The sequence below is a fragment of the Paroedura picta genome, chromosome 13 (assembly GCF_049243985.1).
Source record: "Paroedura picta isolate Pp20150507F chromosome 13, Ppicta_v3.0, whole genome shotgun sequence".
NCBI lineage: Eukaryota > Metazoa > Chordata > Lepidosauria > Squamata > Gekkonidae > Paroedura > Paroedura picta.
The window spans coordinates 9,650,065-9,677,872 of record NC_135381.1 but is presented as its reverse complement, the minus strand read 5'-3'; the positions used below and the strand labels follow the sequence as shown (position 1 = coordinate 9,677,872).

Here is a 27,808-nt window from a genome sequence, read left to right as displayed (position 1 = left end):
CCAGCCAATCGCCTTTCGTCCCCCACCCCTGATCACCCCTCCTCCTTCCACTTCCCTCTGAGGCTCGGAGGCTGCAGATCCCTGCCGTGTGAGAGCTGCCCCTGCCAGTGAGTTCCATAACACCTACCTGCAGCCTTTCCAGGTCCTAGGGGGGAGGCCGTCGGCAGAGTCCCCCCCCCCATCTAGCGCCCGTTGTATTCCTGAATGCAATGGGCTTGGCCCCTAGTTACTCATAATTGCCTTTGCAAAACCTGTTAGAACAGCCTTTCTCTATTTTTTCACCATTGAGAAACCCGGGAAACATTCCTCAGGCTTTGAGAAACCCCAGAAGTGGCATGATCATGTGGAATATGGTTGGGAAGCAGAGCTGTGGACACGCCCACCTGGAGATCCTCTCTTTCCCACCCTTTCCAGGCCCATCATTAGCCATTTGGGGGGGGAGGGGTCGACATGACCATATATGGTCATACCACCTGATAAATGTTTCATAATTTTAAAATATATTAAAAATAATTAGCTCCCACCCATTCGAGAAACCCTTCCAGGGCCATCAAGAAAGCCTACTTGGAAAAGCCTGTGTTGGAACCATCAAGTGAAACCTACAATGATTTCTCCCTCCAGGATACTAGGCCTCTAATCTTTATTTATACAGAGCCAGAAATTACTAAGCGTATTTCACAAAGATGCCGTATTCTGAACGGGGCCGTTTTCTTGCATCAGAAGCTAATGTTGCTTCAGAATCACATTTGGGTGCTATACTTAAGTATGGATGAGGTTAAAAACTCTTCTCCCAAGTCTTCCCTGGAGGACTGTATAAATAGGCAAAGGGGCAGGAGACAAACTCTTCCTTTTACACCCTCTTTTAGACCTGCCACCAGTACGATAAGCAACCCACAGGGACACAAACATGGCTGCAGCGCCCCCTCCCCCCCTCCAAGGAGAGACCATCTTTCTCAAATGGCCGTGTTTCATAGGGACCTCATCCCACCCTACATGAGAAACAGGAAGCATTACAGAGGCCTGCACAGAGGTCGAGGAACACTCTATTTGCAGGGGGGGGGGGCAACAGCCTGCTGATTCTCATGCTGTGAAGCTGACTGTATTTTCTGTGTTGCACCTAATGCTCACCCTACTGTTCACCCCAAGTACAGGCTTCCTCAGGAGGTGGTGGGTTCTCCTTCTTTGGAAATTTTCAAACTGTGGCCCTCCAGAGGTCGATGGACTACAATTCCAATGAGCCCCTGCCAGCAAATGCAAAACAAATGGAGCCCCAAATGCACCAGACGTCACCAATCCCCCCTGCAGATTTCACTCTCCTCTGGCCCTCTCCCTTTCAACAAGCCATGGCAGGGGATCCCGATCCGTTCTGCAGGTGCAAGGCCAGAGGGATCTGGCCCAGAATTCGGCAAACCCAGTCAACTAAGCGGGATAAATCCCACAGGCCGGGTACCCCAGATCGGACAACTATTCCAAGCCACCTTAACAGAATTATTCTTCGCCAAGTTGGCATTTTAGGTAACCAGTAGCTACGGAGCTTCGGACACTGCATTTAGGTGGGATGGGCCGGGGCAGGGGGGGAGCCTCTTGCCCATGAAGGGTGAAGCCACATGGAACATTTAACGTGTCACGTGAACTCTTATGCTTTGCTTCAAACCTGTTTTTTGTATTCTGAGTTGGTTCAACAGAGCTCTTCCGACAGGCCTATGGTTGAGGCCGGAAATAAGATCGAGAAGATGCTGCCCCCCCATTAAAAAGTCCACATGACCCCATCATCAGTTGTCCATCTTAATACTTTAATTATTTTTATTTATTTATCATTATAATTAGGCTTACAGGCCATCGCTCCCAGTCCAGCTGGCACGAAGAGGCTTACAGCACTGGAATAATAAAATACAATCTTAAAACAACAGTTAAGATTCTCCTCCCACCTACCCATCTCTGGTACCCCCATCAAAGCCCAACTAAGAGCTCCGTCTCAAGGGCCTTGCAGAACTGATTCAGCTCCCTCAGCTGTTCCTGGATCTCATTCCCCCAGGCGGGGGCCAAGGCCGAAAAGGCCCTGGCCGAGGCCGGGCGAACTGCAAGAAAAGGCAGCCCTAGATTTAGTGTAATGGGAAAGGCTGGATTTGAAAACTGAATGTTAGATTTGGAAACTGTCATTGTATTTAACGCCTGTGTATTTGCATTTGCTCTAAGCTGTCTGGGGCCTTCCGGAGAACAGTGGGGTAAAAATCGAAAAAAAAAATAAAGAATAAACCCCAAATTGTATTTCCCTGTTTGCCAAATGGTGTGGACTCACTCTGTGCAACCCACCTGCAGTCACAGTAAGAAAGGCGGCTTAGAATCATAGAATAATAGAGGTGGAAGGGACCTCATGGGTCATCTAGTCCAGCCCCCTGCACCATGCTTATAAATACCGTCAATAAATCAAGGGATAAAATAGTCCTGGGGACGCACATGCGGCATCCTCATCTCCAGGAAAAAAACGCAAGAACGTTTTAACCCAAACTGCAGTTCTTTGGACGCCGGGAGTTCCGCGGCGCGCCAGATAAAGCGCCGCATGTTGGTGGCCAAAGTCCAAGGCGGAAGCTCGCGCGACGGAGCTGAGGATCGCTCGCAAGGGAGCCGAGCAGGCAGACCAAGCCACAAAAGCTTCGCCGAGCGGCGGCGGCTCGCAGCGCTCCCAGCAGCCCTCCCCGGCCGAGAGCGGCACACCCCTGCCTTGGCGCTACTACCGGTTGCTGCGAGGGCGCAAAGGCGCGCAGCCCGAGCCTCTTTCTCCTCCCGCCCCGCCGCCGGCCGAGCCCCAGCCGGGGAGGGGGAAGAAGTTGCAAACTTTGCGCGGAAAAACCAGGCGGGGCGGAGGGAGGCGCAACGCGGGTGCAACGTTGAGCGCGCAAAACTCGTGCATTTCAGGCTCCCCCCCCCCCGTGCCCACCGCCCGGATTTACCTGCCAGGATCGCCTTGCCCGGATGGGTCAGCTTCGCCTTGCCGGCGGGGGCGGCCGCGGCCAAGCAGCGCGGTCTGGGGAAGGGGCTCCGGAAAGGCGGCGAGGGCGCCGACATCGTGCAAAGGGGGAGAAGCGAAGCGAGCCAGCCGCCGAGCGCGCCGTGCAAGCGAGCGGAGACGCGATCCGGAGCCGGCGCCAAAGTCCAGCCCCGCGCCCGGCCGCCGCCCCCTTCTGCTCCTCCTCTCCTCCGCCCGGGGAGGTGTGGCGGGCGCCGCCGCCAGCGTCACATCCTTGCCATTGACATGCAGGCGGGGAAGGAGGAGCGAGAGAGCCGGAGGAAGGAGGCGGCGGCGGCGGCGCTTGCAAGCGGCCGGCCTCGCCCCGGGAACCATCGAAGAATGTCCAAGTCTGGATGCCATGACCCGCCCTGAACCCTTTGGGGAAGGGCGGGAGAGAAATGCGATGTTAGGTGACGCGCGAAAAGGGAGTGGGGGAAGTGGGAAAGAAATGCCCGCCGGCCGTTTTAGGGCACGGCTAGTGGCGCGGGGTTTTGAAGGAGGGCGGTGGGAAGTTTTGGAAATTGCGGTTTCCCCCCCAATCGTGATTGCGTGGGGGGGGGGGGGGGTTGTGCAGGAACTTTTTTACTGTTGAGAAACCCCCAAAACCTCAGAAGCGGTGCCAAGGTGCAGAATAGGGTTGGGGAGCAGAGCTGGGGACACGCCCACCTGGGGACACGCCCATCTTGGGCCCCACCCCTTCCAGGGCCATCTTTGATTCCCAGAACTACAGCTCAACCGTGATGTTTGCTCTTGTATATTGCATATTTATTTGTGTTGCGTTTTCTTCTTTTGGAGCAGGCCTTCTTCCTATAGAAGCACGACAAGCAGAGAACTGAGCACAAACTGGATAGATTTGATCCCCAAATTCTGCCAAACAGGAAATGCTGGTGCTAAGGAAAACACCACCGCCAACCCTTTTGTTGTGGTTGTGTAATAGAGAGGGTGCTGAAGGTGGTCGTTCCCCACCTTGAACAAGGCCCTGCTGGGGTTGGGAGTCTTTGCCTGGAGGGTCCAGGATGCAGGGAGCCTCAGATGTAACAGAGCCCCCAAGGAATCTTCCCATGAAGCGACTTTTTTCTAAGTCAAGGCTGAGCCAGGGCAGGTCCCGAGACTTCTCCTGCTTGCACAGACTGCAGGTCTCCGCTAGTGAAGATAAGAGCAGGCGACAAAGAGCCAAAGCATCTCTTCAAGCAGGCAGTTGGTTTGCAGCTGTGCATTTTGCTTTTCTGCATTTTAAAAATGCAAGTGAGCTTTTTCTACCTTGAGCAGCCTCACTTCCCCTGTACGCTGCAGGCCTAACACCTGTGACTTGCAAAACCTACATGTCCTAAAACCAGTCAACCGTTCCATCTCTTATTAACTAAATCTAGTCAAGCAGGTTTCTAACATAAAAAAACCTGTCTTGCTGGGTTCTCAAGGCGGTTTGCCATAAAAGAGCCAGTGTTACGTAAGCAGCGGTAAGATAACAGAGATATAATAAAAGTTATACATAAAACAGGAAATGTTTAAGCATGCTTAAGAGTATGTTGTAAAAGAACATAGGCAACAGTTAAAAGACAGTGCAGTCAATCATCCTTCCACGAAGTGAAGGCCTATTTGTGGTTTAATTTGGCCTCTTCTCACCTCTTCCATTTAATTTCTTAGAAAGAAGTATCAGCATTGGGAACAACTGCTGTCAGCGACTTTAGGCCTATGTCATGGCAAAGGATGTAAATTGAAATGATAAGCCTATTCCTTGAATATGTGTAGCTGGCCCCTTATGCAGCTTAAAACATTTGCAAAATGAATCCAGCCTCAGGTGTACTTTACAGCAGGGGTAGTCAACCTGTGGTCCTCCAGATGTTCATGAACTACAATTCCCATGAGCCCTTGCCAGCAAATGCTGGCAAGGGCTCATGGGAATCGTAGTCCATGAACATCTGGAGGACCACAGGTTGACTACCCCTGCTTTACAGTTCTGCTAAGATCCTACAGCAGTGGTGTAGTGGTTAAAAAGTGGCACTCTAATCTGGAGAACTTGATTTGATTCCCCACTCCTCCACATGAAGCTGGCAGGGTGGCCTTGGGCTAGTCACAGTTCTCTTAGGACTGTTCTCGGAGAACAGTTCTGTTACAGCTCTCTCAGCCCCGGCCTACTTCACAGTAGGTGGAGAGGAAGGGAAAGGTGTTCACAAGCTGCTTTGGGTAGTGAAAGGCAAGGAATAAAAAAAACAGCTCTTCATGGGCTTACTAATCTGATCAAGGGCAATTTTTGCATCTACAAGTGGTTTTTCCCAAAAAACTTCTTTATAATACTTTGGAATCTTTAGTCATCTTTGGACTGCATATCAATTCATGAAATTTGTCTTTTTAGAAGACAGCAGTCAGATTTGGGTATGGATTTCATTGACTGTTTATGAAGCAAATAGGTAGTTTCAGAACACACCTATGGCTCAGTATCAAAGTGTCTCATAGCTCAATTAGGGCCAAAAGGCAAGTCAGGGGGGGGGGGGAAATGAAGCAATTGCAGAATATGACTCTATGACAAAGGTGAGGGAACATCACCTATCACAGCCATAAAAGATTGGATGTGAACTATAAAGAATCTAGATGTTATTTGTGGTTATTTGGACTCAGTATTAGTCCAAGCTTTCTGTATTAGAGTTGTGTAAATAACGTTCATTCTCATATGCCCAAGGGTGCATTTTCCAAGCACAATTAATGAGGCTTACTTGGTTTTGTTTGGGTATGAAACATACCAATGCGGGAGAGTGATTTGCACAGTACGTCGCTCTTATGGTGTACCCTCTGCGTTTGCAGCCCCTGACCCATAACCCCCTTTCTCATTCCTGAGCTATTTTAAGGAAATGCCCACGCTACGTGAGCCATTTTATAATTGCACGTTGAACACACACCTGGGCCGATACGGAAAACAAAGCAATTCCATGGAAACCAAAAACAGGTCATCGCAATCACCGAGCAGCTGGAGAAAGCAAAACTGACCTCAGGGATGAGAAGCAAATCTGTAGGCTGGATCACAGTGTGCAGATGAAAAAAATACAGTTCCTCGTCAACCAAGTGAAGGCTGAAATCTTTTTGGCTGCTAGAACAGGTCCAAGCTGTCAGAGAGGCCGTGTCTCAGGACCTCTGCTTGACAAGCACAAGATTCCAGCTGCAATCCTGAGGAAAGCAGGCAATGTGAAAGATCTTTCCCTGAAACTCAGAGCCACTGCAGGTCTGAGGGTTTTTTTGTTTGTTTTTATCGTATGACGTGTGTTTCGTATAGCCAGGGGATTCTAGGGTTGTCCGGCGGTCGGAGATGGTTCACCAATGCCTGCCTCTGCGTCATGAGCCTGGTGTTCCTTGGAGGTCTCCCATCCAAATACGAGCAACGGTCGACCCTGCTTAGCTTCAGAGATTTTATGAGATTGTGCTCCCCTGGGCTAACCAGTCAGACTAGACCAGGGATCCTCAACCTGTGGTCCTCCAGATGTTCATGGACTACAATTCCCATGAGCCCCTGCCAGCAAATGCTGGCAGGAGCTCATGGGAATTGCAGTCCATGAACATGATTCCTGGACTAGACAACACGGACTTTGACGGGCCAATGGTCTGATTCTGAATAAGGCCGGTTTAGGAGCTGAAGTGGTCTCCAAAACGTGGGATGGGGAGTCACCGACTGTTGCACCAACTCTGTAAATCGGGAAGCTGATGGGAAGGGTGCCAGTCCCCAAAGTGAGAACTTAGGCATTGCTAATGACTCCAGTCACACCACTGCAGCAATTAGCGAAATCTCAGCTCCAGGTAAGTAGGTGTGTGGATAGCCCACCGACTGTCACCATTTCTCCCTTGCCCATTGAGAGCCAGTGTGATGGTGTGGTTAAGAGCAGGGGCCTCTAATCTAGAGAGCCTGGTTTGATATATGCAGCCAGCTGGGTGACCTTGGGTCAGTCACAGTTCTCTCAGAGCTCTCTCAGCCTCATCTCACAGGGTGAGGGAGGGTAGGCGATTGTAAGCTGCTTGGAGACTCGGGTAGTAAAAAGTGGGATTACACGAAGCCAGCTCCTCCTTCCCAACCTATTCGTTCTCTTTCTAGCAGAGGCCATGGTTACAGACTCAGATTTGAATGCATTGAGCTCGGTGCCAACCCAAGGACAAGAGAGCTAGTTTGGTGTGGTGGTTAAGAGTGTGGACTTCTAATCTGGCAAGCCAGGTTCGATTCTGCGCCTCCCCACATGCAGCCAGCTGGGTGATCTTGGGCTATTGTGAAGATTGCAAAGAACCGGAAGCACACATTCACTTCCAAGCTGATGGACCTGGAAAAGGAATATCCTTGGGGTCCAGTCTTAGTGTGCAGCCACAAATTTTAAAGGCCAGAAACCTTCTGAAATAGTCCAAACAACACTGCCCTCTAGTGTACCACAGAATAGTTACAGGCAAGAGCAATTCCAAGCACCCTGTATTGGCCCACTTCCCTTCTAAGACAACATCGCTGAACATTCCTCACTTAATTCTAGTCAGATTCAGGTGGGCAGCTGTGTTGGCCTGAAGCAGCAGAACAGATTTAGAGTCCAGGGGTACCTTTAAGACCAACACACTTCCTCCGCACAGGAATTTTCTCAGCTCTAGGAATTTTCTCAGCTCTGGGACGTTCTTGGTGCTTTATTTACTTACAGCTTTGTTTTAATCGACTCAAGGCAATCTCGTTTGAGGCTCCAAGACAATCTCAATCTCCAAGCACAGACCGGATTTAAAGATGCTTAGCTTCAGTGAGATGCGTGCCTCTTGTACGTTCAGAACTGTATTGTGGCCAATAGAATTATACTACCTTTCCCTTCCTCTTCTACATTCGTTAGCCTACAGATCAGCATGGATTATCTCACAGCTAGCAGAATTTTGGCTTATATGCAGATCATGGTGCTGGATAAGGCATAGAGAGAGGGCGATACAGGTATGCAAGAATCCTACTGGAGGAAGAAATTCCTCTTGCATTTTAGTAGGGTAATGGGACACAAAAATCTCCACAGGCTTGCTTTGCTTTTGAAAGTACAAAAGAGAGTAGCTACTCAGTTCTGCCTCCGGCACTAACTGGAATATACGCGCTCCTCGGAGACTGAGGCAGTGCACAAGGCTTAAAGTCAATAGAAGCCAAATTGCATAGTTACCAAGGGGTTAGAGGGAAATGACCTAAATAAAGTAACAAAGTCCCAGCTGTAGGTAGTAGTAGGTTACTTCTAGCAAGATTGTCGCTGCAGAAGGGTGAAGCAGACAATGGTCATGTAATGGCCTTGGTGCCCAAAGGCTGCAGGAAAAACCCCTAAATGGGCCAGTCACTCCAAGTTAGTGGAAGAAAATGGAATCATTTAAGTATCGTCTACGCAGAAATGCTTGGACCAGAGTGATGGGACTTAGAGAAGACACGGCTGTAGCATTTCCACTTGACTAGCCAGAAGTGACTGGAGTCTAGCCCTGCATCCTCTATAAACCTGTCAGAGCCAAGTTAGCATATTGGAAACCTTGACCTTTTTTTGGCCTCAAAAGCAATGCAGGATTAATCTTACCAGCACTAAGATTTCTGCCCTTTTTTCTGGCAAACAGCTTATCCAACTACAAGTGTAGAAAAATACCCACTAAAAGCACTCTTCTGAAGAATTTCCTTCCAAGTTCCTGAGATCAGGCACATTTGGAGATGCATTAGTAGTCATACTGAAAGCAAACAGTTACCTTCAGCTACCCACACCCTAGCTTCCCTCCCCTTAACTTTGCCACTGGATTCAATATCCCCTCCCACTCAAAGATCCTGTAAGCTTTCAAGGGCTGGAACAAGCCAATTCTCTCCTCCCCCTTCTACACATCACTCAGTGCCTGCCTGTCTTAAATCATGCTCAGCTCTTATGAGGCTGGGATGATTTTTGGGGAGGTTGGCTATGATTACCTGCATTACAGAGAAATTTATTCTGTATACCTGGGGAGCTCTGTGGATATACAGAAATCCCTAACTTCTCCGTGGGTGGCCTTAGCCCTGTTTTCACCTTATTAGTCCTCTACTTCAGGGGTAGTCAACCTGTGGTCCTCCAGATGTCCATGGACTACAATTCCCATGAGCCCCTGCCATCGTTTGCTGGCAGGGGCTCATGGGAATTGTAGCCCATGGACATCTGGAGGACCACAGGTTGACTACCCCTGCTCTACTTAATGGTACTGTAACTTGGCTCCCACAAACTGCTAATGCCAAGTACAGCTGGTCTTGGGTCTCCCCCCCCCCCAAGCCATTTCTGACCTGCTCCTTCTGCATCCCGACTACAGCTGACCAAGCATGCAGTTATTAGTACAGGCAAGCCTGCTGACTTTAGGAGTGCACTTTCCTGGGATCAGATATAACTCCAGGGGGAGAGGAAGAAGATCTCACAATCCTTGTATAGACGGGAACCAACTCTGCCTAGCTCAAAAGCTTCATTTTAAGGTCCAGCATCCTGATTCTGTGCATGGAGATGGTATGGACCAAGTTTTCATAGAACAGCGGGGACACAGGTGCTGCATTGATGTAGTTACTGTTCATGGAAAAAGAAAATTAAAAGCTGCTGACCAATGACAGTGTAAGGTGTGTTATACCCCAATACTGCATTTTCTAGGACTAAGTGTGGTACAAACCTGAGCCTGGTTCATCTCAGGAACCTAGTTGCCCAAAAAGAAAACCGTGTGCCCCCCCCCCCGCCATGGTGATGGGAGAGAGGAAGAGCGGCTAAGACGGAGGAAAACGAGGTTATTGTGTGTGATTTCCCTTTCGGTGGTTGCTCTGTGCCATCTCTGGTGCAGCGCTGGCTGACGCTTTGTCTCTAAGCATTCCAAACCACACAGCGGACACTGGTTTGATTAATGTTTTATAATTGGACTTCCATAGTATTCATGATTAGCACAAGATTCATAGCCATAAATTATACATCGTTATCTAAGTACATAAAATGTTAATGATGTATCTCTGAAGAGTGGCACAAAGTAGTACATCCCAGCAGGCATTCTCTAGTGGAAGGGGTGTGCGTGCAACGTGGCTGGGCACGCCACTTCCCCCCCCCCCAAAGCTGGGCAAGAGTCAGGCGTTCGCAACTCCTTGACAGTCCAGATCCTTGTTTTTGGGATCAGCTTTCAATATTTCAAGGATGCCGATGCTTCTTGCCTAACCTGGGCCCCTTTTGCACCGCATAATTCCACAAACACAGCTGCCCAGACACAATTCCGAAGACATTTGCTACCCAAATCCTGTTGGAGGATGTACCACTTAATGCCAATGAATATCATGCTCGCCCTTTACACTAAAGGGGAAAAGAAAAAGACCTGGGAAAATGTCTGCTCTGTGACAGGATCCAATTTATTCTCCAGTAAAGAGCTTCAAACTATTCCAGAAGGCTTAGGTGCTTTTCTGCACCCCCACCCCCACAATACTCGTGTCAAGGAGACTTTTGTTCTCTGCTCCCATCTCTAACAAATACACTTCTAACTCTTTCCTATTTGCCCACGGCTACATACAAGTAGGCGCGGGGTGGGGGGGGGGTCAAAGAGTTTTTCAAAATGCCTCCCACCGATAAAGAAAGATTCTGAATTTAATTCCCTGCTACCAAGTAGCATCATCTAATGCTTTAAGAGTACTAACGGCTTGGTGCCAGGGTATGCCCCAGCGTGAACATGGTTGGCAAAAGGGTTCTGCGGTGAGACAGAAGAGACAGGCCCCTTGCCCCTCCCTCCCTCCCTCCCCTCGGCCCCAAGAAGTTATTGCAGCATTTTAACTTTAGTGGCAGTACCCACCTCAGCCAGAGCCTTGCAAGGTCAGTGACAAGGGAAAGAACAAAAGAAAAAGCTGCCTTTCCACGTTGAAATGTAACAGGACATAGCAATAAATAATGGTGTCCTTTTGATGTCTCTCAACCCACTGGGACCACACATTCAGCCTGAACACGGGGAGTCATCAGTGCCTTCTTGGACCAAAAAAAAAAGGAAAAAAGTAAAAAGGGACGGGAAGAAAAGACCCAAGACCGTTAACAGGTCTGTCAGAGCAACGAGTTACATATTGAAACCATAAACAGGTGGCTGGGTGAATCCTGGTGCTGTGTATCCATATGGGAAGTTGGCTTGTGGAGGTACTGCGTTGGGCCCTGCTGTTAGCATCAGCTGCTGGCCTAGAAGAGCGCAAGGAGAAGAAGTCAGAGTTGGCTCCCACCCCACCACCCAACCCTGAAACACCTGGAAACCAAAAGCTTTGGAACATTCCAAACACACATCGTTGTCCATAACCCTTACGTTTGGCATTGAAATAGAACGGGGGGTATGTTGGTTTTGGGTTGAAGGCTGATGCTAATATGAAGAACCTTCTACAAATCAAGTTTTCTCAAATAGCCCTGCACTGCCTACGCAGGGGGAGTTAAACTGTGGCCCGCTAGATGTCCATGGACTACAATTCCCATAAGCCCCTGCCAGCGTTTGCTGGCAGGGGCACGTGGGAATTGCAGTCCATGGACATCCGGAGGGCCACAGTTTGACTACCCCTGGTCTACTGACTAGTAACAGTTCTCCAGGATTTCAATCCATTCCCCTACTATTATAGAGATGCGATGAAGGTTAGGGGGTGGGAGGTGGATTTTATTTACATGATGACGGTCCCAGATTCAACACATGGCATCTCTAGTTATAAGGGCCAGCTAGCAAGAAGAGATCTTTCAGATCACTTGAGATCCTGGAGAGACCCTACTGGAGTCGACAGTACAGGCCTCGAGAAGCCAATGGTCTGAGTTTTCATATGTTCCACTTTAAAGTCTGCTTTACCATTTAATCCGGCGACTTTTAAAGCAAAATAGAGAAAACACAGACTTCCGTTCTTATATTCTACGTATGCACATTTCATGGCTTATCACCCTCTCATGAACCACCCTCGGATTAAGAAGTGGCTCGATTCAGCACAGTGTCTTCAGTATTCCCGTATCAAAAAGAGGTGGCCAAGGTGATAGTGTATAATATAGACCAATGAATATGGGGGGTGGGGTGGGGTGGGGGGACTGTTTCAGGCATCCAGAAGCATCCATTCCTGATACAAGCTTCAAAATCCCGTTTCAGAGAACCTCTGAAACCTCAGCAAATCAAAATATCCGAGATGTTATGCATGGCCAGAATTTTAACACGCTGCAGTTAGATCTGTTAGTGGTGTTCGCCCAGCCCAGCCTCTGCTTATTAATTGTCACAGACCAGACACACATGGTGTTAACGGACTACTACAACCCCTCATGCCTCATGCAGGAAGTAGAAATTCAGTTTAAGCTATTCCCACTACAAAAGTGAACCTCTGTCACAAGCTTCCTTTAACGGTGCGCATTCTAGTATACTATTTCGAACAACAAAAAGTCTACTTTTTGCCAAATAAAGACTGAAAGGAACTACATATTTGCGGAAGAGATTTCATCTTACCATTCGAAGCCTTTGTTGCTCATGGAGAGACAAGTTTTTTCTTTGCTATAGTTCAAAGGAAAGTCAAAGAATGTTCTTTTCCTCTTGAATTAGCAAGTTTCCTGGGTCATTCCAAGGCTTGCTCTGGGTCGCTAACATTTTAAACCCCTCAAGAATGATTTCTGGGCAGCTTTTGTGGGTACGTGTATTTTTTCTGGGATGGGTCATCCATGCAATTTGCCAATATCACAATTTGTGGATTTCCCCCCAGGAACCTGGTATCTATTCCTACATCATGAATGAGCAAATTGCATGATTGGTCCCTCCAGATCTCCATTTAATGAGTTTGCAATTTGCAAGATACTCTGGATCTAAGATATTCAGAAAGAAGAATAACAACTTAATCTCAACTATATAACCTCTGATTTGTATAATACTGGAAGGAAGGTAAAACCATTTAAGATTTTGATTCCTTCGCATGAGGAATCACATGGCTGTATTTCAAGGTTAATGAACAAGGATTGGCGGGGAAAGGAAAGAGTGGAGTACCACCAGCACTGAAGATATGCTTAGATTTTGCCTCTGAGGGCCTCACAACAAAAAGAAAAGAAGTCTTCACCTACCAAATACTATTGGAGTGGGTTCAGTTACTTGTTCCTCTTCTTTCCTTAGGCTTTCAGAAGCATCAAGTTTATCCACCTGAGTCATAAAGTGAACAGGAAATGCTCATGAAGGAATTTCCTAAAGCCTCTCTTCTGTGACCTCCTATAGCACAACAGCCCCCAAACCAGGTGCTTCTAGATCAAGAAATGATTATGTCCAGCGCTGTGTTTAAATAATATGTCTGCAGAACATGGGAGGAGGTTTCAATGTCGCTGAGATCTAGCGCAGTTTCTTGTCCCTGACAAAGGTCAGCACTCTAATAATGGTCACCCGAGAAAAAAAAGTCTATAGCAGAAAGCTACTGCCTAGAATCACCATTCGTGTTATTGAACACAACACTAAGAAGCAGTTCCCACCACCCTAGCAAAGTCAAGAAGCAGAACACAGGGCAACACAAAGCTTGTCTGGCTTGTGTCTACGGCTCCTACAAAATGGGAAAGGATCTGCTGCTTTGTTCTGTCATGAGAGTAATCAAAAACAGGTCCAATGGTACCCAGCAGCATGCCATTATGTCCTCTCAAGAGAATGGCTGCCATTTGTTGCCACTGTACTCTACCAAGTACGGCACTGGAGCAATGCACCGGAGCAAAATTATGCTGGCCACCTCTGGCACTGAGTGACCTAGCCAACACAAAAAGGGAACCCCTGTGGGGGTAAAGAAGAAAGACCGAGATCCTTCTTCCTAAATAGCCTTGGAGGGGTCGTGGGAGAAAGCATATGCTTGAAATACATATTGAAGTAGAATTTGGAGCGAATATGAACATGGAGGTAAGAGAAGTACTCTGTACTGTTTGTCCTTAAGACCTGGAAGCCCCATTTTGTGTGGAAGAACAGTAGGCTTAGTTCTGCCCCTTCACTGATCAGCAGAGAGTAGGGTCAGGGAAAGCAAGAGGAACTGGAGAAAGTTAGAATGTCCTGCTTTTCCATCTGTCTAACCAGGCTGGCTTTCAGTTCTGAAATATTTACTTGATTCCAGATAATAGCATAATTTCTGGTCCAGAGAACGAAACATAACTGCATGATCCACCTGCAGTTCAGAGAGACCTTGCCGTGCTAATGAAAGAATGTGGAGAATCAACATAAAAGACATTAAATAGCCTCTAGGAAGTTCTGTCAACTGCTTATCTAGCAAGTCAAAACACTATTTCTTCACTATAACCCAGCAAAGTGAGTCCCTGAGAATTTCAGGAGAGCTGCTGTTTCTACTTTATACATGGCTGTAACTGGAACTATCATTTCTGATCCTAGTTATGTAGTCTCTGGGATTACAATAAAATATGTTTTACTTTATGGCCGTCTCTTACGCAGCTTCCTAGTCTTCAAATGGCTTCAAGCTAAAACAAAGGAACGAAAAATTTCACACAAAACTGTTCTAACCTCAAGTGACAATTCCGTATTAGGGCACTGGAGCCAGACGGCTTTCATATCTGTTTGTTATTTACTAACCGCCACTCACTTTACTCTTGACAAATTCTCCTTCCCCTGAGGTCTGAACTGTATCATCTTTTTTAGTTACAGGTCACTTGGGCAAGCACCCACCTCAAAAAGGCAATGCAATTAATGTCACTAATCTCTCTACCTCTAATGCTAATACCAGAACAGGGAGGTCCGTAGTTTCACGTCAAACAGTGAAATCCTCCAGTCTAAGCTCACTGAAATCAACAGGTTTACACTGGAGTAACTTTCCTTAGGATTGCACTGTTGGCATAGCAAGCTTCCAAACTGCACAGAATATTTCTTCAGGCAGGAGCCCGATATCCTACCACCATTGATGTTCCTATAACCACAAGTCATCTAAACCAGGGGTAGTCAACCTGTGGTCCTCCAGATGTTCATGAACTACAATTCCCATGAGCCCCTGCCAGCGTTTGCTGGCAGGGGCTCATGGGAATGGTAGTTCATGAACATCTGGAGGACCACAGGGCTGACTAACCACCTCAGCTGCTGCTCTGGAGGCACTCCTGAGACATAACCTAACAGCTGTGCTGCCTATTTCATTTTAACGGGGGAGATTTGGTAGGAAGAAAACCCCCACCCTCCATTTACCATGCACTGTCGAGCTTCCAGCCAATAACAATGTCCCGTCATTGCCGTGAACTTGCACCCCTCAACCCTCTGCAGGCAGTGCTCTTAAATGCTGTAGTATGTACTTCTATTCTAGACCCATGAGGACTACAAAAGTGTATTCCTATTAGAAGGGCACACCACTGCACTCCTGCTGTCCCAAGGACAGTCTGCTAGTATAGAACCTGCAATGTCTGCATTTCTGTACCGAAGTGCCTTTGGTGACGCTGGCGGAACCTCCTATGCACAAGGGTGGGCATGCAACTGGGTATACAGACTTAGCATGGCTTGTTTTGCTATCCCAATAGACAAAGACGGTCAGACAGGAGGTACGCCTGTTGGTGGAAGGATGCACATCTTGCTGTTAGGTACACTTATGAGGGAAGTTAAATGTATTTACATAAAATAGGGAAAAGCTCATTCTCCAGTTCATTTCTAACGCCACAAGCTATATTAGTTTATTTTAATAACAGTCTCATTAAGCATGCTCTCTCTCTCTGGAAGTCTGAGGATTTAGTAGACGTATCACTTGTAAAATCCAACCAGAGTTCAGCTTAGTGCAGCCCTCACCAGGTCAGCCCTTTCAGTTATATCCCAGTTTGTTTAAAATGTGAGGAGGAGAGTTGGGCAAATCTGCCCAGCAATGTAGCTCTACTGTATTAGAATCAAAGTCTGGCTTACTGGAATTCTGCCACTTCTCCAAGGAGGTTAGGCAACAACAATCCAGTATCATGCAGTGCCCCAGTATTATGCAGATATTCCAAGTTTGCATAAATACTTAGCAGGTTTCCCAGTCTCTGGTTGTGCTGCGAAAGAGATGCAGCTCGGCAAATAAGACCAATCTTCCAGGCCCCTCCATTTGACTAAGTTTTACAATTACTGGGTATGCCGCTGGAATATTCTATAAGTCCCTTCCCACCCCCAAAAATAAGCATGCAAGGTCTGGTTGGATTTTTCCCCAAGTAGTTTGTGAGGATATGTTTTACTATCAGCATTAAGGGTGAATCAGTTAGACCAAGCTAGATTATTCTGCTTTTCAGCAAAAAAAGAAAGGCTACAGCTAGGTTCCCACAGAACCCTAGATGTGTTTTAAGGGACACAAATTAAACACAGAGTGTAAAACCAGAGAGACTGTCACCTTATTAAACAGCCCATCAACCTGCAAGAGAATTCAGAGGGGAACACTTAAAAACCAGCAAGCCAAGTAAACAAAGCAAAGATCACATCACATATTTGGCAGCGGGAGGAGGAGGAGAGAGAAAAGAATATACTAAAGAGAAAGAAAGTGGCTCACACTGGAAGAAAGTGCAAACATATACTTTTAAGCCTCTGGGAAAGCCTGCATTAGTTTGTATGCATGGGAACCGCGTGGCTTGTTCGGCATTACAAAAATGCCACCTGGAACTCATAGTAGTGATTGAAACAATACACAAAGTGGGTTTTATCGTCTCTCCAAGTCTATCAGTACAGGCAAGACAATTCATGAAGAAAGAAGAACGGACCTGCGGCAGGATGGTGTGTTGGAGGGAGATACTAAGGCTACGAGACAGGGTGAAAGCACTTTGAGAACTCAGATATACTGTGTAAAACGCCACTTGAAAAACAGGGGCTGAATAAAAAGTAGCAAGTCCATATTCTTGAATTGCAGTGCCGCCTGAAAAAATCTCTCCACTGCTTCATGAGTGGACCTGTACTGTATTTTAAGAAGCAATAAAGTAAGGCATTAGGCGTTCCAGTAATCATATTATGAGGTCAAGCATAGGCAATAAGCAGGAACTGGAATCCTGATAGATGCAAGATACCCGTTCCCTCTGCAGAAAACCAGAACTTTTGTAAGCATGTACCCTTCCCACCTCCAATCTGACTTCTACGACTGCTGCTAGAGTTAACCAGCCTTTTGAATTGTTAAGTATTTCACTGCAAAAGTCTGAAGCGTTCTGAGTTCATAACTGGGATGCTGAATCTTTCTGCTCGAGTAAATTTAGGTGGGAGCGTCAACCCGAAAGCCTTATGAAGCAAGAGGTCTTCCCACAGAAACGATACTTACTTTGGTAAGGTACTCCCTCATCACCTGGATAAAATAAGGCATCGCAAAGTCCATAATGTTGTGCCTCCATGCCAGCTCAAGAACCACATCTGGATGTAACAAGTCGTAACAGGTGAAGAGAGAAGCTGCAAAGCACTCCTTTTTGTCTTCTTCCAAAAACCACTGCAGCAGTTTCTCTGCCAGCTCAGGATCCTTGGATTCTGCGGCATATTGCATGGCATCCTAGAGATGAGAGAGAGAGAGAGAGTAAAGTGATGGAGCTAGTCTGCTTAGGCAGAATTTTGGATTTGTTTATTTATAAGTTTATGCTGCCTAGTCGAGGGAGCCCACAATAAAGGACCAACAAGGCAATAAGAACAAGTTAACCTATAAAAATGTAATAAAGGTAAAAGGTAAAGGTATCCCCTGTGCAAGCACCGAGTCATGTCTGACCCTTGGGGTGACGCCCTCCAGCGTTTTCATGGCAGACTCAATACGGGGTGGTTTGCCAGTGCCTTCCCCAGTCATTACCGTTTACCCCCCAGCAAGCTGGGTACTCATTTGACCGACCTCGGAAGGATGGAAGGCTGAGTCAACCTTGAGCCGGCTGCTGGGATTGAACTCACAGCCTCATGGGCAAAGCTTTCAGGCGGCTGCCTCACCACTCTGCGCCACAAGAGGCTCTAAAAATGTAATACAGCAGTCTAAAATATTACTAAAGTAGGCTTGTGAGAGTCCATATAAAAGAACAGTTGGTTTTTATAGCCCAACTTTTCACCACCCAAAGTGCCTTCCCTTCCTCTCCTCAAAACACACACCCTAACAAAAACCCTGTGAGGTAGGTGAGGCTGAGAGAGTTTCTGACAGGACTGCTCGGTGAGAACAGCACTATCAGGGCTGTGACAAGCCCAAGGTCACCTAGAGGCTGCATGTTGAGGAGTGGGGAATTAAATCCAGCTCCCCAGTTTAGAAGCCTCCAGTCTTAACCACCGTACCACGCTGGATGGATCCCGTTAGTCAAAAAGCTGGGAACAGAGAGGAAGGTAAATGCCAGGCAAACCTTAAGTGAGATGGCATTAGAATGGCAAAGTGCTACCATCTCTGGCTACCAACCACCTTACCTCAGCAGGTGGGGGCTGAGGCAGAAGAGCTAGAAAAGGGGACCTTTAACTGGAGGGCTAGTGGAAAAATCTAACAAAGCAATCTCACTTCCTTGGTATCTTGGATCCTAATCTCCAATTAAGGAAACTCAACATTTGTTTTTCCTTCCTTCAAACACCGGCTAGCCTCACTTTCACTGTATTCAAGTCCCCACCCTTCCCTTTGCCTGTACCGAAAGACATACAGAGCTTCTAGCAACACAACACAACTGTCCCTTTCCTTTTTGAGAGCTTTTGCCAGGTGACAATTCAGTTTGTGTTATAAAGCAAACCTAGGGGGACTATAATGGGTATTTTGTGTTATATAAAAACATTTGCATTCTACACAGGTTAACGCCATGCTGGATTATTCCAGTCCAGGTCAACCCAGGTTCAGTGGACTGGGACTACAGCAATTTAGACAATGCTGGTTGGCATATGGGTATGTTTAAAAGGTCTGCACAAGCAAAAAGTTGGAACACGTAAATAAACACAGGGAAACAACATTCAACGCACCTTATAAAGACGATCCTTCTTGCAGAGCTCCACACTCTGTTTCCACCTATTATTGCCTTTATACAAATAAGCTGCAATGCGCCTGAATTCAATCAACTCGTGCTTCTCCAGACGCTGGGCTAGAGTGATGTTGTCAAAGTTGTCATAAGCATCGATGGATGCTCTCAAGCCCTGTTTGGAGAGGGAGAAAGTTAGACTGACAGGATGACATAGAACTCTTGCTTAACTTGTACACTTTTTTTCAAAGGCTGCCAATCCTACAGCGATGCAACTTTCAGTTAAGCTTTCCGGAGAGTGAGGACAGGATGAGTTAGTAGCAAGACTGTGTACAGTCTCCAAAGCTATTCGACAGCCATTCTGGAGTAAAACCTTAAAAGGCAAGGTGAGAGAAGCAGGTCATGGAACTGTCTACAGGTGAAGATAATACAGAATGCAAATTGCTTGCTCTTCTAGCTACGGGGAAGAGACAACATGCTGTAGCCCCACTAAACAGCCTTTTCCTACTACAGAGTCTCCTCCCAGAGGTAAGAACACTAGTTCCACTCAGTGCACTATCAGGAGACTGCTAGATAGATTAAATTGGTGGTCACCAACCACCGTGCCGTGCATGCTCGTTTGTGCCATGCGCGGCCGGGTTGCGCATGAGCGTTTGTGCCATGTGTGGGCACATATGTGCATGCGCGGGAGTGGTGCGGATGCGTGTTTGCAGCCGTGCATGGCACAAACAGCATGTGCGACCCAGCCACGCATGTGCGGCATGCGCGACCGGGCAATCGCCCTCCCCGCCGCTGCCATTCCACAGCCTGAAGAAGGTTGTGGACCACTGGATTAAATGACTAGCGAACGTACTTTTAAAAGGGAGCTTGATAAAAATCATTCCGTAACGGCCGTCAATTTTGCATTAGCAGTATAATAAATCTTGTCAACAATAGCTTTATTATAATCACTACTCCAGTGAGGTGCCTACCTGATAGTCTTCCTCCTCTGTTAGAAGATTGTTCAGGGCCTCATTAACACCTTTGTTATTGTGGTTCTGGACTGAGCGCAAGTAAGGCTTTACAAGGGGCAGCTGGTTAACCTGCAGAACAAGGAGAGAGACAAAAACTGTCTTGAAAAGTATCCCGATCAATCCAGTATCACCTCTTAGGCGCATCTAGCTAGTCTGGATATAACCCAGACCAATCTGTTCCTCCCCCACCCCCTAAAAACCACCTTTGCAAATCATGTATAAAACACTGGGGAACAATCTACTTTTAAGGTTAACGCTATACATGAATATTATCAACAACAGAATTGGAAACAAAGAAAAAAATGAAGATCCCAAGTGCCCATGCCTTGAAATGTTAAATTTGGAAGCATCACATTAATTCAGAAGAATCACAACAGCACAGATAGATTAATGTAAAGATACCACCGACTTACCTTGGAGAAAAAACTGACTGTCCTGGTGTGATCCAGCCGTGGAGACAATACCAGCAGGAGATCGTTGATAAACAAGGGTTTATAATCCAAGTAAAACTGCAGAGCTTTGTAATACAGCTCCACATTGGCCACCTGGAATAAACAAAGTAATGAAGGGTTAGATCCATGACTGTCTCTAACCAGCTGCAATGGTTGCTGGTTAGCTTCTGGATCAAGTTCAAGGTTCTGGTCTTGACCTTTAAGGCCTGGGTCCCACCTATCTGAGGGACGCTTATGCCCCCATACGGCTCTTTTCTCTGCGGATATGAATATGATGGTTGTCCCAGGCCCACAGGAAGTTTGCCTGGCTCTGGCCCCAACCTGGTGGAATGAACTCCCGGAAGAGCTGAGGGCCCTAGCGGAGCTCTCTGGATTCTGCAGGGCCTGTAAGACAAGAGCTCTTCCACCAGGCGTTTGGTTGGGGCCAGGGCAGAGACCAGGGTCACTAGATCCTTGGGTCCCTCCCTGCCCTTTTGCAATCTGGGCTCTCCCCAGGTAACATTGCCTAGGGTCATCTATTGGAGCTACAACTGCGAGCAGGAAAGCTGAGGGTCCGCAAGGGAGTTAGGTTGTTGACTACGCCGCTTCGATTGTAACGGGGAATATGGACTCCAGCAAAATGATGGAGATGGGAGATCACTGTTTTTTCTTTCAACATTTGTTTTACTAAATACAAGACAGAGAGTTACTGCTCACTTTAGCCAGGACCAGGATTTGAGAAATATGACAGGAAAAGGTAAAGGAAAGGATGCTGCTAGTTGACAGAGATAAGGCCCTAAAGCTCAAGTTACCAACTTGTGGCCAGCAGCTGTGGATATGACTGTTTGATTTTATGATTTATGTTATTATGTTTTAACAGGATTTTATGGGTTATGCCTCCTCGAGGCGACATCGTCAAGAGAGGCAGGGTATAAATTTGAGAATAAATATATAAACTGAATCGATAAAGAGTCTTCTTGACATTTGGCCCTACCTCCTGGCTTTCAAAAGGCACTGGTAACGTTGCTGAAGAAGCTGCCACACAACTACTGGATAAGTTCTGAACATCAATCACAGTTCTCCAATACTGGGCACAAACAGTAATATTACTATTACGATTGAGAACCGGTGTAGTGTAGTGTCTGATTAGGATTTGGGAAACAAGGATTCGAATAGCTCACTCTGCTGTGGAAGCTTGTTTGGGTGACCTTGGGCCAGTCACATGGACTCGGGCTCACCTACCTCAAAGGGTTGTTGTGAGGATAAAACTGAGGAAAGGAAAATGATGTAAGCGACTTTGGGAGAAAAGTGGAGTAGAAATAAATACATAAATATGCTGACCTTTGCAATTATGTCCTTGAACTGTCCTTCCTTCCAGGCATCTGTAGGATGGTTCATCATTGTGATTATTGCATTGTCATATTCTTCGTATTTGTCGTAAAGGAAGACCAGCTCTCCCCAAAGGTGGGCTTGTTCCGCAGCCCGAAGCACCTTAAGAAGGGTGAGACAAAAGTGGTATGGAGGCATTTACAAGACTGTCAGGCAGCAACCAAAGCACTTGCTAAGCACTGTGGTAACTGCAATACCTTTGGAATATTGACTCTGGACCAGAACAATTCCAGATGTTCTCTCATCTTCTGTGGTTTGTACTTAGAGTACAAAATGGCAAGTTCAGTGAACATTCCCATGTGAGCACGCTCCAAGCCCAGCGCTGCTTCCAGGAGAGCAATCAACTCTTCAAAGTAACCACGGTCCTAGGATTCAAAGCAAAAGCATATTGTTAGAACTTTGTATTGTGTATTTTCAAAAAATTATGCTATCTGTAGTCCACCTTTCTCACTGAGACTCAAGGTGGATTACACAGTGTAAGCCAGCACATTCAATAGAATGAGGCATCTATTTTCAGAAATCTGAAAATAAAACACTAGACATGCTGAGAGCCAGTTTGGTGTAGTGGTTAGGAGTGCGGACTTCTAATCTGGCATGCCAGGTTCGATTCTGCACTCCCCACATGCAACCAGCTGAGTGACTTTGGGCTCGCCACGGCACTGATAAAACTGTTCTGACCGAGCAGGAATATCAGGACTCTCTCAGCCTCACCCACTTCACAGGGTGTCTGTTGTGGGGAGAGGAATGGGAAGGCGACTGTAAGCCATTTTGAGCCTCCTTTGGGTAGGGAAAAGCGGCATATAAGAACCAACTCTTCTTCTTCTTCTAGTGGAATTACATTGTAGGGAGTGTAGGGAGAGCAGTGTAGGGAGAGCAAGATAATACAGTGTAGGGAGAGCAAGATAATACATTCATAGAATCCTAGAGTTGGAAGGGGCCATACAGTCTATCTAGTCCAGCCCCCTGCTCAATGCAGGATCAGCCTAAAACATCCAGGAGTAGTCTATGGCCAGCCACTGGTTATAGAATCATAGAACCATAGAGTTGGAAGGGCCAGACAAGCCATCTAGTCCAGCCCCCTGCTCAATGCAGGATCAGCCTCAAGCATCCAGGAGAAGTCAATGGCCAGCCACTGCCTGAAGATGGCCAGTGAGGAAGAGCTCATCATTTCCTTAGGCAGTCAATTCCACTGCTGAACTACTCTGTGAAACATTTTCACAGAGTTTCACCTGAAGTTCACAGAGTGTCCTACTTGGCACAGAAATAAAACTCATTACAATTTTCTATTAAACAAATTCCAACAGATGGAGGATATTAGTGCCTGGTATGTTTCAGCCCTATATGAATTACAGACACCAATTGTACTAGATTAAGTCGGGTTACTACATGAATACCTCTTAGCAACAAGAAACAAAAGGTATTCCCATTTTAGGCATTAAGAAGTAAGCTAACCTGGTAATAGCTAATCAGTTCTTCCAGCTCATCGGCGTGAATCACTATGTGCAAGCCGCAGATCTGTGCAAGCCGGAACTCCTTTCCGTCGACGCAGGCAAAGCACACCTGAAACAAGAAACTGTTATTAAGATCATATAGAGAGCTAGGTTTCAGCTCCTGTTCTCCCAATGGAAAGTGTGCCCCCTCAGGGTTTGTTTGTTTGTTTTTTAAGGTAAAATCTGAATAGCCAGTAAGACAGATAAGGCACTTAAAAACTTCATAAATTGAGTATTTTTACAGGCCACAGGATTTGTAGGCAAGTCTTCAGGAAGATTCGTTTATTTATTATTTGATGATTGATTTATAGACTGCCCCTCTCCACAAGTGGACGCAGGCCGGTTTACAACATTGGTAAACTATTTTTTAAAACATCCTAAACTTAAAACAGCACAGCCCCCCACCCCCATCTTCATTCTGGACATATGCCCAGCCAAGGGGGGGGGGGAAGAGGGAGGGACCTAAGAGGAGGGGAGAGGTGGAAGGCCTACATGTTGAACTGCCCTGGCCTCAACCCTAGGAAGAGTGCCGTCTTATTGCAGCACCTACAGATACTTTCAAGGGAGTAGTCTTAACGCTGTTTTTTAGCAGAAGCGACATCACTTAGATTTTACCGGGGCCTTACCACCCACTCAAGACGCACGGTGAGTTACCTCTTTCCACGTTCGAGTGCTGTTTGCTTTGCGGGCACTATCCACTGCGGCTTGATACTCCCCCAGATGCACGAGTGTTGATGCCAAACGGGCGAAATTAGAGACATTGTTGTAGAGCAGCTTTGCTGCATCGTACATTCCCTCATCGTAGCAGCGGTCTCCAACCTAAAAGGGTCCGCAACAGTGCAAGGAGAGAGCTAAATGAAGTGGATGAACCAGGTCAGGTTCACAATTACACTCTTAATATTGCCACAGCAAGTTTTTTGGGTTAGCATAAAGCCTACCTGTTGTATGTGAGCATTGTTGGGGCCACTGACAAATTCTTCTAGCTCCGAGAGCCTGTTTGTTTTGGCCAAGGCAAAAATAAGTTCGGTCTCGACGTAGGATTCTCTGGCTTTCTTTCTAGCCATTTGCAAAAATTTCACCAGATCTTCCCAGTTATCTTAATGGGGGGAGAGGTGATAAGAAACACATCTATTAATTTCTTTAACATTTTTTCAATGCTAGTTAAATCTGCAGGAGTCACTGGGAATGATGTGCCATCTGATCAAGCATGGAGGCATTTTATGTAAGTCTACAAGCAGATGCTAACCCCATAAAAAATGCTTCATTCATTTAGAAAGGGACAAATTTGCAGGATCCTTCCAAAGGCCAGGTTGTGGAAACTCCCCTAAGACCCAGCAATTGATGGGTTAGATTTTTGGATGAGGGCATTTTACATGCTTGCAGACCCATCAACACCCTCCCAAGAGAACTCCCACCATCACTCTCTCTCTCCTGCTGTTTAGGCTGAGAGGTGCCAACCTCAAAGCAGCCTTTAACTTACTGTTTCTGTTGGCTGCCTGGACAACTTCCATGTAGGCAGAAGGATCATCCGCTTTGATGTAAGAATCTATGGCTTCCTTAACCAAGTCCTTTTGAAGCTGTGCTCTGGCCAGCTGGCTCCACACAGCTGGTTCGTTACATCTCTCCGCAAATTCATACGCACGGTCTAGATTGCCAATGTGCTCAATCAACACCTGAAAGAGAACACCAACAGCTGTAAGAATGCCTACTGAACATCTGAGGTAGCTGATTTAAATCCGCAAAGGGGGAAAAGCTACAGAACGTGAGCCAAATGCTGGCGGGGCTCATGGGAATTGTAGTCCATGAACATCTGGAGGACCACAGGTTGACTACCCCAGGTTTAGAGGGCATTGCTTCCCTGAAATCCTTCATACAGAATTTCAAGCAGCCTCTGCTTTAGCATACCAGTTTAGTTCCGATGGGGGCATAAAACAGTTTAGAAATATACTGATAGTTTCTGGTGACATCTTTCAAATTAATGTGCAGATGGGCAAAGTTCCACTGCTCTACCCAGAAGTGCTCAGAGAAGTAATTCAGCAACATTATTCTTCTGAAATCCTCATCCTTAATATTCATGGGTTACTTTTTGTAATGCACTCTCAAGCTAAATACTCAAGAGATCATCCACAGTGAGTTGCAGATGTTCCAGGCACGAGCCATACAAGAGCCCCGGTTTATACTCCAGGAAAAGGTCCATACGCACAGGCAGCTGAAGTTACCGAGACTAAGCCGCACCTGAATGGCAGACGTATTCACGTCAAATTTCCTGAAGATCGCAAAAGCTTCTTCATACAGTTCATTGCTGATTGCAATGTTGGCAATATCAGGGGCATCGTAGTTGTCCAGACGGTTGATGTATTCCATCACACGGGTACGATCGGCTTTAATGGCGGTCAAGATGAGCAGATTCTGGAGGTTCCTTGGAAGGCAATTACATTAAGTGAGAAACAGTTGACAGTTTTGTGCCAATGAAAGGTGACTGAAACGTAACAGAGAGAACTCTTATACAAGTCTACTTCAGCATTTAGTCTGTTTTGCAAGGGTCCCTGACTCAGTGGTCAAAGCACATGCTCTTCACAAAATAGTTCCTGGGTCCAGTTCCTGGCACCTCACATTAAAGGATCTCAAGGGGCACGTGCTGGAAAAGGCCTCTCTCTGCTAGAGGCCCTGTCGAAATAGACAACAGGGGCCTACGTGAAGTAACGTTGGAGACATAAGGCAGCTCTGCATACCACTTAAAAATGAAGTTATTTCCAACTCAAAAGCTCACTGTCAAGCACATGCTGAATGAGACCCATATCCTTATATACCCTGGACAGATTTCCCTCTCAAGATTATTGGCCACCAAAGTGAAAATATGAGTTCCATGGGCAGTTAGTTTAGCTTTGAACCACCTTTCCTACCTGTGCTCGCTGAAGACAGAGTTATCCAAAACAATCTTCTCAAGCAATTCAATGAGCTCATTGGGCAGGTCTGCCGTCATAAAAGCTTTGACAGTCACAGAAACTTCCTCAGGATCCTGCGTCTCCGATAAGGCTGTTTGCACAACCTAATATTTGAAAAACTATGTTAGTGCCCTGAGTCAAGCATTCTCAGTAGTCTGATTTTCAGGAAGGAGGTATACATTTTTCCTTTCAAATTTTAAAAGCTTTGAGGAAAAGTTAATTTTTAAAAAACTTGGCAAGATTTCATTTGGCTTACTTAGCACAGAGTTCAAGGAAGAAGAATTAAACCACTGCCCTTTTACCACGTAAGTTATATGAAATTCTGCCAACCACCACCTCAGTGCTTCTATTGTAAAACCAAGTAAGAAATGTAAGATTATAGATACAGAGGCCCAAAACATACTGACAACAACATAAATGCAAAGAGCAGACAGCACTTGGTAATACAGTCGAACCAGGACTCAGGGACATTGATTAAAGTCCCCACTCTGTTCATCCATGAGGCTCACCAGATGACCTAGGGCCAATCTTTTACTTTGACCTACCCTACAAGGCTGTTGCAAGAATGAGTTGAGATGAGATTGTGGCTTTGTTTACCTCTAAGCTGAAATCAAAGACTATTCCTAGGAGACAGCTTGGTAACTGAGCTAGAATACAGTTGCAAGCTTAAATTCAGTTTTCCTTTAGAATTAAATGGGCATACCTGGTCAATGAGTGGTCTTCTGAATGGATTGTTTTCTTCTAAAACGTTTACCCACAGCTCTGGATCTTTTCTGCGCACCAGATAGCGTGCTTCACTCTTGAACAAGGAGTTCTCATTGCAAACCTGGACAAAAAGGAACCAATGAGTATGCCTGCTTTTGGTCCGGAACAGTCTGGAACTCATCTCCAACCTCACTGATAACAAACAGTTTCAATATTTAGGCTGGAAGAGTCACTTTGGCTGCTCATCATCACATCTGCTGCTCCACGATGCTTATTTCTGATGACATCGTCACTACTGGGGAAAGATCTGTTTACACTGATTTTAGTTAGCTTTACAACTTAATACAGGGTTCAATATACAGCAAGTTCTTGTCCACTGAGGACAGACCTAGGGACTCAAGAGCCAGGGAAATGTGTAAGTGAAGACCAAAGAACCTGATAAATATTAGTGCACAGGGTCAAGCGATGCTCACATCTTTTTGTAGAAGTACAGTCATTGAAGAATCCCTCGTAATATGAGAAACTGAACACAAGATGGCAGTAATTTTAATACACTTATACAACTGTAACATAGTTCTTTAGTGATCACCTGGGTAAATAATTACAGATTTGGTAGATGTTATTCTTATGGATGTAAAAAAACAAAACCTCAGGGGAGACCTATCTTCACCCTTCCTTGCGTGATACCAACATCCAGCTGAAGAAGCCTTAAAACTACAAGTCAGACCATGCTGTGGAGTGGATATGCGTGTTGCTACTTAATGTGGCCTGAATTCTGTATGTGTGAAAGATAGGTTTTCAAACTTTCTAGCTTCAAGGAATCCCCCCCCCCCCACAATCACACTGGACATGAAGAGCCCCTGCATGCTTTCAATACAATTCTGTATGTGCACCAGCGCACTGCATGCAAAGTTCTGGCCTGGCCTCTAAAAGTTCATTAGTATATCACGTCAACCAGATCTGTGTCTAAAACCAAAGGCAGTGCTTCCCTGTAGCTGTAAAATAGTCAAAAT

The 27,808-nt window shown here is 46.4% G+C and overlaps 2 protein-coding genes across 6 annotated transcripts in view; both read right to left on the bottom strand.

The window, feature by feature from the left end:
• Positions 1-3,220, bottom strand: part of SLC25A1 (solute carrier family 25 member 1) — a 33,539-nt gene extending 30,319 nt beyond the window's left edge. Inside the window, exon 1 of the mRNA XM_077307708.1 lies at positions 2,952-3,220. Coding sequence (XP_077163823.1) covers positions 2,952-3,066 — 115 coding nt within the window. The 5' untranslated portion in view covers positions 3,067-3,220. The remainder of the gene's footprint in view (positions 1-2,951) is intronic.
• Positions 3,221-9,853: 6,633 nt separating this feature from the next.
• CLTCL1 (clathrin heavy chain like 1) overlaps positions 9,854-27,808 on the bottom strand; it is a 46,644-nt gene continuing 28,689 nt past the window's right edge. The window contains exons 18-34 of one of the 5 annotated variants that reach the window (XM_077309043.1): positions 26,794-26,916; positions 26,049-26,194; positions 25,381-25,564; positions 24,626-24,818; positions 24,084-24,241; positions 23,800-23,964; positions 23,108-23,215; positions 21,853-22,020; positions 21,608-21,757; positions 20,249-20,380; positions 19,794-19,904; positions 18,827-18,997; positions 17,193-17,414; positions 16,284-16,304; positions 13,042-13,117; positions 12,440-12,484; positions 9,854-11,160 (exon numbers count right to left, since the gene is read on the bottom strand). In XM_077309043.1, the coding sequence (XP_077165158.1) occupies positions 12,459-12,484; positions 13,042-13,117; positions 16,284-16,304; positions 17,193-17,414; positions 18,827-18,997; positions 19,794-19,904; positions 20,249-20,380; positions 21,608-21,757; positions 21,853-22,020; positions 23,108-23,215; positions 23,800-23,964; positions 24,084-24,241; positions 24,626-24,818; positions 25,381-25,564; positions 26,049-26,194; positions 26,794-26,916 (2,154 nt within the window). In that variant the 3' untranslated portion in view covers positions 9,854-11,160; positions 12,440-12,458. The remainder of the gene's footprint in view (positions 11,161-12,439; positions 12,485-13,041; positions 13,118-16,283; positions 16,305-17,192; positions 17,415-18,826; positions 18,998-19,793; positions 19,905-20,248; positions 20,381-21,607; positions 21,758-21,852; positions 22,021-23,107; positions 23,216-23,799; positions 23,965-24,083; positions 24,242-24,625; positions 24,819-25,380; positions 25,565-26,048; positions 26,195-26,793; positions 26,917-27,808) is intronic. The other 4 variants (XM_077309044.1, XM_077309047.1, XM_077309042.1 and 1 more) reach the window with 4 other exon arrangements.